Source organism: Propithecus coquereli, unplaced genomic scaffold (genome assembly GCF_000956105.1).
Source record: "Propithecus coquereli isolate 6110/MARCELLA unplaced genomic scaffold, Pcoq_1.0 Scaffold16, whole genome shotgun sequence".
In the NCBI taxonomy this organism is placed as follows: Eukaryota; Metazoa; Chordata; class Mammalia; order Primates; family Indriidae; genus Propithecus; species Propithecus coquereli.
Window position 1 is genome coordinate 10,814,162 of NW_012140524.1, and position 10,592 is coordinate 10,824,753.

At 36.6% G+C, this 10,592-nt stretch overlaps 1 protein-coding gene across 1 annotated transcript in view; it reads right to left on the reverse strand.

The window, feature by feature from the left end:
- ETNK1 (ethanolamine kinase 1) overlaps nucleotides 1–8,050 on the reverse strand; it is a 95,380-nt gene extending 87,330 nt beyond the window's left edge. Inside the window, 2 exon segments of the mRNA XM_012640973.1 lie at nucleotides 7,616–7,953; nucleotides 7,956–8,050. Of these exon segments, the coding sequence (XP_012496427.1) occupies nucleotides 7,616–7,953; nucleotides 7,956–8,037 (420 nt within the window). The 5' untranslated portion in view covers nucleotides 8,038–8,050.
- Nucleotides 8,051–10,592: the final 2,542 nt, after the last annotated feature.

Below are 10,592 nucleotides of genomic sequence, written 5' to 3' on the forward strand. Positions count from 1 at the left end.
TGCTTATGTACAAGCTGATTATAAAACACTTTGGAAATTACCAGTTTGTAGAATAAGGAAACCACAGCCTAAATAAGTTCCCAGCTTTATCCAAAGTCACACAGTAGTAAAAAAGGTTAAAAACCTGGTGTCTTTACTCTTAATCTCTTTCAGGGGTATCAAGACCATCTTCAAATTTATGGATCACTAAAACAACCCTAGACTCATTATAATATGGCTAAAGCATTATCTGAGGAAAAGAATAAGGAAGGGGCAGAGGATGATAAATCCCTGATGCCTAAGTGGGTTGCCAAATCACCCATGCGATGAAACAGCAGGCATGCTGCCATCTGTTAACAAGACATAAAAGTGAATGAAACTTAGAAATGATAGAGCCAACCCCAGAAGAGTTGGGTCACTGTACACACAATAAAGTGCAAAATAATGAGAAAAGTAATGCACGATTCCCTGGCTACTGTTAGACATGCTGCCCAAAGGAAAAGACAGTGGTGGGGTGGATCTTGATGTTGTACAGACCCAGACCCTAGATTTCAGCTGGTCCAATCCAACCTCAGGCTGCTAACCCTAGAATCATCCTAAAAGAGACATGCTGGAACAGCAGACAGCTCCCTGTTCACCAAGATAATTCAGGACAGGTGAACACAATCAGGAAACTATTGAAACAAGGAGATGAAGTGTAAAGGAGTTATCTCATTTCTTCGATGAATACAATGATTTTGTGGAACATTCTGGGGATCAATATTTTGTGGATCAAAAGGTTCACTTAGGAAACTTTATTAAGATGGATCATAAGAATAGTTAAGTAAGAAGCAGTCTCCATGGTTTGAAGATAATGGCATGTGTGGGCTAATGCAGGACCCACAGTTCACTATTGAACAGTGCTGAATGCCTGTGACTAACCCCAAAAGACAGCAGCCTAATCCCAACAGGACTGCTAGCCTGGTGAAATGAATAAAATTTGCTAGAAAGTTTGTTTATACTGAGAAAGCAAATTTTCCTGTCGCTCCTTTGCATGCAAAGTAGAAAACTCCAGATGAGAGAGCTAATAATCTGCCTATGGACGGCACACCAAACTGGCTTCACAATGACCAGGATATTCAACCACTTAATATGCCCCGTACCCAGGTCATGGTGACTACTGCAATAAAGGAGAATCCTCCTACACTAACCCAGGTGCTGCAGATATTTTGTAGTCCACTATTAATACAATCAGCTGACTTTAAGGAAATCATTTTCCATAATGCGGGTGGGCCTCAATCAATCAGTTGAAGGACTGTAAAAGCAGAGCAAAACCAGTTTTCCTGAAGAATAAATTCTGCTCCAAGACTACAATATCAACTCCTCCATGAGTTTCCACCCTACTAGCCTGCCCTACAAATTTCAAACTTACAGACACCACAATCACATGAGCCAATTTCATATATAGATACACACACACACACACACACGTGATTTTGTTTCTCTAGAGAACCCTGACACACAGTTTGTAACCTTTAAATTCCACTAAGAATCTGCCTATGGATATACTTAAAAATTTATCCACAATGTATGTACAAGAGCGAGCCACTGCAATACTGTTTATTTAATAGCCAAAAAATAGAAACAACTTCAATGATGTTAAAAAAAAAAAAAACCATGAGATTATTTATACTGACTTGAGAGAATATTTAAGATACATTATTTAAAAAGCAAGATACAGAATAACTTAGTTACATAAACAAAAGGAAAACAGTTATATTTATTGATATTTATAAACATAGATATGTGCCCTGTAAATTCATAATTCACTAATATTTTAGAAGGAAAAAGAAATTGTTCGCAAAATTACCTTTGGGGATACTGATTTAGAGTTGGGGGAATTAGACTTTTTACTTTCCATTTTACAGCTTTGTATTTAAAATACAGTTGGCCCTCCATATCTGCAGGTTCCATATTCACAGAGTCAACCAACCTCAGATAGAAAATATTCAAAAAAAAAAAAACAAAAAGTAACAATAATAAAAAAACACAAATTTTAAAATGCAGTATAACAACCACTAACATAGCATTTACATTGTATCGGGTATTATAAGTAATCTAGAAATGATTTAAAATATACAGGAGGATATGCATAGGTTACATGCAAATACTGTGCCATTTTATATCAGGGACTAGAGCATTCTCAGATTTTGCTGTCAGCAAGGGTCCTGGAACAAATCTGAGGATACCAAAAAACAACTGTATTTTATTAATGGCATATTTTATTTGTATTTTTAAAACAAAATTAAAAGGTTTAGTTAGAGTACGGGCCTAATTTTCTTCTTTATTCTCCTTAGAATTTAAAAGCTACCAGCCTGAGCAAGAGTGAGACCCCGTCTCTACTAAAAAAATAGAAAGAAATTAGCTGGACAACTAAAAATATATAGAGAGAGAAAAAATTAGCGGAGCATGGTGGCGCATGCTTGTAGTCCCAGCTACTCTGGAGGCTGCGGTAGCAGGCTCACTTCAGCCCAGGAGTTTGAGGTTGCTGTGAGCTAGGCTAACGCCATGGCACTCACTCTAGCCAGGGCAAGAGAGTGAGACTCTGTCTCAAAAAAAAAAAAAAAAAGATTTTAAAACCTGATGTCATTTTAAAATAATTAAATCACATGATGTTTGACATGATCATCAAATATTATGTTTGTGGCTATCAAAAATTATAGTCAATACCATATAAACATGGAAAAATGTTTATGAAAGGCTAATAAAAAAAGGAATACAAAATTGTACATAAGATTGCAACCATGTAAAATATGTTTAGGAGAAGTAGAAGGTAATTAACAAAAATAAAACAGTTGTGAATAGAATAGAATATGAATGATGGGAAATGGGTTTTTTTCTATTCAAAGTTTCAATATTATGGCTGGATACCATGGCTCACGCCTGTAATCCTAGCACTTTAGGAGGTTGAGGCAGGAGGATAGTTTTGAGACCAAAAGTTCAAGACTAGCCTGGGCAATACAGTGAGATCCCATCTCACATTTTGTCCCTTATTTCCATGTACAAAAAATTTTTAAAAATTAGCCAGGTGTGGTAGCATGTGCCTGTAGTCCCAACTATCTGGGAGACTGAGGAAGGAGGACTGCTTGAGTCCAAGAGCTCGAAGCTGCAGTGAGCTTTGACTGTGCCACTACACTGGGCAAAAAAGTGAGACCCTGTCTCTAAAAAAAAAATTTAAAATAAGTTTCAATATTGTGATACATCTTTTTAGTAAAACTATTTTGTGTTCATGTAGTCTCTTGTAAAAAGACATTCATGCATTTAGCATATTATTTTTTCAGAGTATGTATTTTTCAAAAAGGACTAATTCTAAACATTCTATTCTAATTAGAAAAATTAAATCTGCTATTGTGATTACCACTAGGGGGAGGGAAAGGTTAGGACTAGGAAAGGAAAAACATACTCTGGGTTGCTGGAGATATTTTCTTTCTCTGGGCTGGGGTTATACAAGTATATGTTTTACAATAATTCATGTTGTTTATCTTTTTAAAAATAGAAAAGAAAATTAGTTATTAAATTAGAACACTAAAAGAGACACACTTAAAAGAGCAACTATATAGACCTGGTTTTTGATTCTTCATTTAAAACAAATAATATAAAATATTAAATATCAATATTAAAATAAAAGGGGCTGTGTATTTTTAATAGACTATTCAGGTAACTACCTCTAACATGGTTAGAAAGAGGAAGGAAAACTGCTGTGTAACTATACAACCTGACACAAAGATTAGTTTCCAAGATAGTATATGTATGCTTAAAAAATAAAATGAAGAAATTTCAAAAACATGCATTCAAAAACATGCAAAAACTTGTAGTACAATAGAAAGTACACTTTTTAAATGTTCCTATGTAATTTTTACATGTGAACAAAATATGAATGTTCATTCCAAAAATACTATACTGTTATAATTTTCCTATTTGTCTTCCCCATCGGGGAATTTCAAAGAGCAGATATCTGGTTTTTGACTCAGGCATCCAATATATAATAGATGCTTGGCAGCAATAATAATTACCATGAGAGAAAGCATTTACTTAATCCTCACAATAACCCTTTGGGGTAGGAACTATTATTGAATCCATTTTACAGCTGAGGATACTGAGTCTTGGGAAGGTTAAGTAACTTGACCAGGGTAACGAAACTAGTATAAAGTACAGAGTCTGGACTCAAAACCAGCTCTGTGTTCATGCTCCATGCTCTTGAGCACTACAATACATTATTACTGAAAAACTAAGTTTATATAAGGTACCATATAGCAAGCAATCTCACTGAGACCCTATAATAAGAATAGATATATTTGTTTTATAATATTACATGACACCTATGGATTTACTACCCTACCTATCAAGCCTTTGCTATTACCTACTAAAGGTCCTACGTTATTGAAAAATTCACACAGTGACGAATTAATGAGAAAAACAACATTGCTCAACATTGCAAACAGAAAGACCCTGAGATAATGTACTGGAATATTCCAAACATCAGCTCTTCTAGAAGGAAAAACAATTTTAAGAGTCTCTTGAGAATTACTGTTGGACCCGAGATCTGACTTGATTCCTTATTCCTTTATAAAATGACTATCAAAAGAAATGTAGTTAAATCAAAAATCCCAACCTTCAAATAAGTTAGGAAGAGAGTTGTTATACAACAGAGGTCATTATCTTAAAGGAAAGCTGAAATGGTCCCTCTTTTCTAAAATAGTGTCACTTACGGAAAAAGTAATTCAAATTGTGTTCAAGGGGACTTAAAGCCAAATCTTTTTATGAGCCAAAGCTTTTATTCCTAAGAAATTAATTTTAGACTGAAATACGTTCCCTGTCTTCATCATAATATACAAACATAACCTTTTCTTGGTCAAAGAGCAATAATTCATAAGATGGGTTCTGCCATTTACAAACCACAAATTTCAGTTTCATTAACTATAAAATATTCACTAACAGTACTTGTCTACATCTATCCCACAGGATAGTAGGGAAAATATATGTGAGAGTGCTTTATAAACAGTAAAGTATTATGAAATACAAAGTACTGTGGCTGGTATTGTTGTTTTAGACTACTAGAAAATACACTCCAAAAAACTCACCACTCCTTTTATACTTTTTCCTTTTAATCTTGTAAGGAAAGGAACCCTATCCAAGTTGAGATATATTATTTCAAGTGCCCATAAGTTTTGAGCAAAGACTGGGCCCTCTATCATTTTGACTGTACCAAAGTCTTTTTTGCTTGTTTCTGGATTTTCTGATATGTTCTGAATAGCTCAGCTTGCAGGAGTAATCACCAGGTAAGATGAGTATTACGAAAGTAAGCTTCTAAAGTATATTTAAAACATACTTTAAATACATAAAAGTATTAGAAAAAAATCTTTGGAAAAAAAAACAGGCTATATTACTGATACCCGGCTGTTCTAAAATCACATTATAATCTGTTCACTGTATGATACATACTTTCCCTTCTGAAATGTGAGGTATGATTTTTATCTTTAAACTTTAAAGGAACTAAAATAAAATCTCGAAAGAAAACATTCCCATTGAGATTTACAAATGAAATCCTAAAGCATCACAAAACTAGAGTTTGTAATAACCTAAAATGTGAGGATTCAGATCTATTGGGGTTTAGAAGTGAACCACCATCAGTTCAGCTTAGTAGATGCCCCAGTTTCTGGACCAAAAGCTTTGTTTGCACATGGAGGGAATGCATTTCTAACTAATCATGATCCTTAGGGCAAAATAAGTGGTAGCATTTACCTTTACTTACAAATAAGTGTATTAGAAGTTTAGATTATAAACCCAAACATCTTAAAGTTGAAAGTTGCTACATAGAAGATTCAATCCCAAATAGTACTTTCCAACAATCAAAAACAGTTCGATGTCACTACATTTTGTCCACTTTTACCTATATCCTGGCTTTACTTCACTGACTTTCACTTAAAAAAGAGATAGCACCTACCTAACATGGTTGTTTGGGTGACTAAATGATAAAAAAAAACTACAAATCATCTAACACCACAGCCTGGCATATACTACCCCACGGTGGCTATTCTACAGACAAATACATCAAAGGAAATTTCAGTTCTCAAAGCTTCAAATTTTAAAGTCACTGCTTAAAAAGTAACATGATTTGCCAGCACTAGAGTTTACCAGGAAGTAGCACTGTCTTTAATTAGTATCTGTTTAATTTATAATTGATGCCAAAAATAAATCATTTTAATAAATTTTAGAACCTTCTATAATAAACTACAAATGAATTAATAAACAAGTACTGAGTTTCAACTTGGAAGACATTTCCTTAACTAAAGGAAAATATCAATTTTTTAAATTATGCATAAAGATCATTTTGGATTCACTATTTCCTACATACTTCGCTAATACTCCCTTAAAATGTTGAAATTTTTTGTCTAAAAACTTTCTTTTCCAAAACATATGTGTCCTTTTAATCTGCTCAAAACTCTTCTAAGCAATAAAAACTGAAACTAACACTCATGAAAGCCCCAGTTTGGAACTTTTCTGGGCTCTAGGCACTGTTCATGTTTTATTCATCTCTGTATAGGTGGCTAGCTAGGTTAGCAAAGAATTTAGCAAAGAATTAAATCGATAAACATCGCTGACTAAATTAGTCATCAAGATGAGGCAAATGATTAGGCTAATTCAAATTAATGTTCTTACATCATTGCTCATATTTGAAACAAACCTCAAATATCCAGCCCTTTAAAATTACTGACTTTGTTTTTTGTTTGCAAGGGAAAAGGAGAAAAAGGAGGTTCGTTTTCCTATATAGTTCCTGCAACATATACTGCAAAAGCTAAAAAAACAAATTAGTATTCAAAATGTCACATACATGAAATCATAACTTCCAAGTTATTAGAAAACTCTTCAACCCTCAGGAATTTTTCTCCCAATTTTTTTGTCTATCTATGAATACAGTGGCTCAAGAAAAAGAAATATTCACAAGCCACTGTTCATTCTAACATCAGATATTAATTTTACTAAGACGACTGTAACAATTCAGAAATATCGATTCAAATAAAACAATGTTTGTAGTGCTACCTAAGAACCCGATCATAGCAATGCATGGTCGTGGTCATTACTTTGGAATAAGGTATTCTCATCAATCCGAGGATTTGAGAAGATAAAATGCAGGGTGAGGCATAGATGGGAATACATCACCGGGAGAGGGGAGAGAAAGGAAAAGATCAGAGAGGATTAATTACTGCATTATTTGTGGAAGGGAAGGGAGATTACTTGGATCAGTAGGCGAGGACCCGTAGGAAGGGGAGTGAAAACGGTTCATTTTGCAGTTAGCAAGTCTGGGGAGTGGGAGGAGGGGCAACTATCAACGGGGACTGTTCCCAGTCACTTACGTAGCCCCTTCGAAAAGGAGAAAATTGCCCTCAGGTCAATCTCAATAAGCAACTGTGAAGGAAGGGGGAGTGACTTTCCTAGGTGTGACAGAGGAAATAGAGGGTCACTTCCCAAAGGACTGGGGGAGGCCACGGTTCCCCTAGGTCCTCCCCGGTCATGGGGGAATAGAGGGAACTGTGGTAAGAAGCCTCATGGCCGCAGCAGGGATGTGAGAGACCTAGGGCTGAGGTGTGGGCGTTACCTGCAGGGTCACCTCCTGGGGGTCCCAGTGGGGCCGCAGGTGTTGCAGGAGGCTCAGGGCCCCCTCCCGGCAGCGTTGTTCCTCCTGATCCTGAACCGTGACATTCAGCTTGGGCACCTCCGGGGAGCCGGGCGGGACGTGGATGTAATTGGCCATGGCCCAGGCAACGGCAGAGACTACCACAACGACGACGGCGACGGCGACCACGAGAACGGCGGGCGCCGACAGGCTGGTGGACCCTTCCGTCCCGGGGCGCCCTCGCGGGAGGGCTGGGGGCGCTCGGACGGGCGGGCGAGCGATAGGAGAAGGGCTGGAGGCGGCACTACAGCCGATCCGGTCTGGACAGTAGCTGAATTGAGCCTGGGCCGCTCACGGGAAAAATTCCTCTTGTCGGCGCTCGACCGCGGTCGGCCGCGGAGCATGCCGGGACTGGCCTGACGCTGGCGTCACGCGCGGGGCGGAGCCTCCGCCTCCGTCAGCGGCCAGGCCTGGATTCTTAGCCTGCGGGCACAATAGGCCCGCTGTTGCGCGGTGGCACTGTACTGCGGTTGTTACACGTTCAGTCCTGTGAGCTGCCAGTCTGAAAAACGCAGGCTTCCTTCTAGGTTATGAACCTGAACCTTGCCAAGGCTCCCAAGGCTTTAAAGCTCTAGTTCACCTGATCAGGAAGGTTGTGGGGCTCCGGGCTTGAGTTACGGTGCAGGATCATTCTATGAACTCTGGCCTGGGTCTGGCAAACTAGATTAACCTGGTCGCCTTGATCTTGGCGCTGCTAGGTACTGGGGACCACATACTAGTTGGATTAGTAACTAAATTCCATTAGCTGTATAACGAGAGCGCAGTACTCGGAACATAATAAAGTTATTTGAGTAAAACAACTACAACACTTAAAAGAGTTATCTGTAGTCAGATGTTTGATCATACTGAAAATTATTCAAAGCCAGGAAAAACAGGTTAGAGTCTGGGATGAAGATGAAAGGAAGGAAAGGAAAATAGTTTTGCGGCTCAGCGCTAAAGCAACTCCTTGACTGTGCAGAGGTTCCCCAAGTGGACTCTGAGGGCTCACCACTGCTGTCTTGAAACTTTTCATCGCAGTGCCTTATGGCAGCCATTTCTCCTATTAAGGGAATACTGGGAATTAGATAATCCACAAGTAATTTATTGGGCCCACCTAATTTTCCTATTTGATGAAGGAAAATGGGCTGGGATTTGACCTCTGTATCTTCCCTGCAGCACTTAGTACGTGGTGAATACGTTTGTTGATAGTAAATTAAATCCTCAACTGGACTCAGTTTAATTAACATTCAAAATGTTTAATTACCTCATTAGCACAAGTGTACATTCTGATTGTTCAGAAACAACTTACCTTTGTAAGTCGCAAAATCAATACTTAATAGATAACAGTAAACATCCTAAACTAAAAAGTAGGGGGGCGGGGACGGGAATCGAGCTTTATAATACAGCAAGGAAGTTGATTCAACATTCTACAGACTTAGACCTATTTTTTTAAAATCATGTACTACAAGAAACATTAGATTATAAGTTCCTTCCTATTTGAAGAGAGATAATATACTAATATTTTCACATTTTCGATAGTATCTCTTGTATTTTTGTATAAATTTGTATATATTTTTTGTTATACAGTTGACATTTTAAGAATTTTAAAACCATATTTTGTAACTAAAGTAATTTAGCAAATTATGAACATTTATTTTGGAAGCTGCACTAGTTTGTAATTTTAAATGAATCCATTAACAAATAGAAAGAAAAAAATAACTATTAAGTACTTAAGAATAAAAGTAACAAAAAAGGTACAAGATCTTTATGGATAAAATTATACTAATGGAGAAATGAACCACATTCATAAATAAGAAAGGATAATTATTATAAGAACCTCAATTCTCTCTGCACTCATCAATATATATAAAACAATTCCAGTTAAAATTTCAACAGGGTTTTTCATGGAACTTGTTAAAATGACATTGAAATTCATACCAAAGTTTAAGGTCCAAGAAAAGCTACTGTAATTTGGGGGGTGAGGAGGGGTAGGTAATGTTGGAGAATAAGTTGGGAGTCCCATGCTGCCAAGATTTACTACATATTGGTTTATGAATGGGCAAATAGACCATTAGAACATAATAAAGATCCCAGAAAAAAACCTATACACACATGAGAACTTTGACAAAGGTAGTATTAAAAATTAGAAAGTTTGAGCTTGTCGATAAATAGTACTGGAACAAATGCTTTTGTATGGGGAAAAAATTTGATCCCTCCTCATTATGCATAAAAATTAATTCTGGGAAGATTAAAAACCTAACTGTTAAAAGGAAAACTGTAAAAATGTGCAAGAAACATTAGTTCTTAACAACTCGATCTATAGATTCAATGCAATTCTAATCAAAATCCCAGGAAGTTATGTTGTGGATATCAGCAAACCAATTCTAATATTTACATGCAAAGCCAAAAGACCCAGAATAGCCAACACAATATTGAAGAATAACAAAGTCAGAAAACAGGCAGTACCTGACTTCAAAAATTACTATATAAAGCTACAGTAATCAGGACAGTGTAGAATTGTCAAATGAATAGATAAATAGATCAATGAAACAGAATAGAGAGTCCAGAAATAGATCTACACAAATATAGTCAACTGATATTTAACAAAGGAGCAAAGACAATTCAATGGAAAGAGGATAGCCTGTTCAATAAATTATGCTGGAACAACTCGATATGCACGTGCAAAAAAAAAAAAAAAAGAAAATAGAAATAGATCTTATACCCTTCACAAGAAGACTTAAAATGGTTAATAGACATAAAACACAAAGCTATAAAATTCTTAGAAGGTAACATAATAGAAAATTTAGGTGACTTTGGGTTTGGCAATGACTTTTTAGATGCAACACCAAAAGCACAATCATTGAAAGAAAAATTGATAAGTTGTACTTCATTAAAATTAAAAACTTTTGCTCTGCAGAAG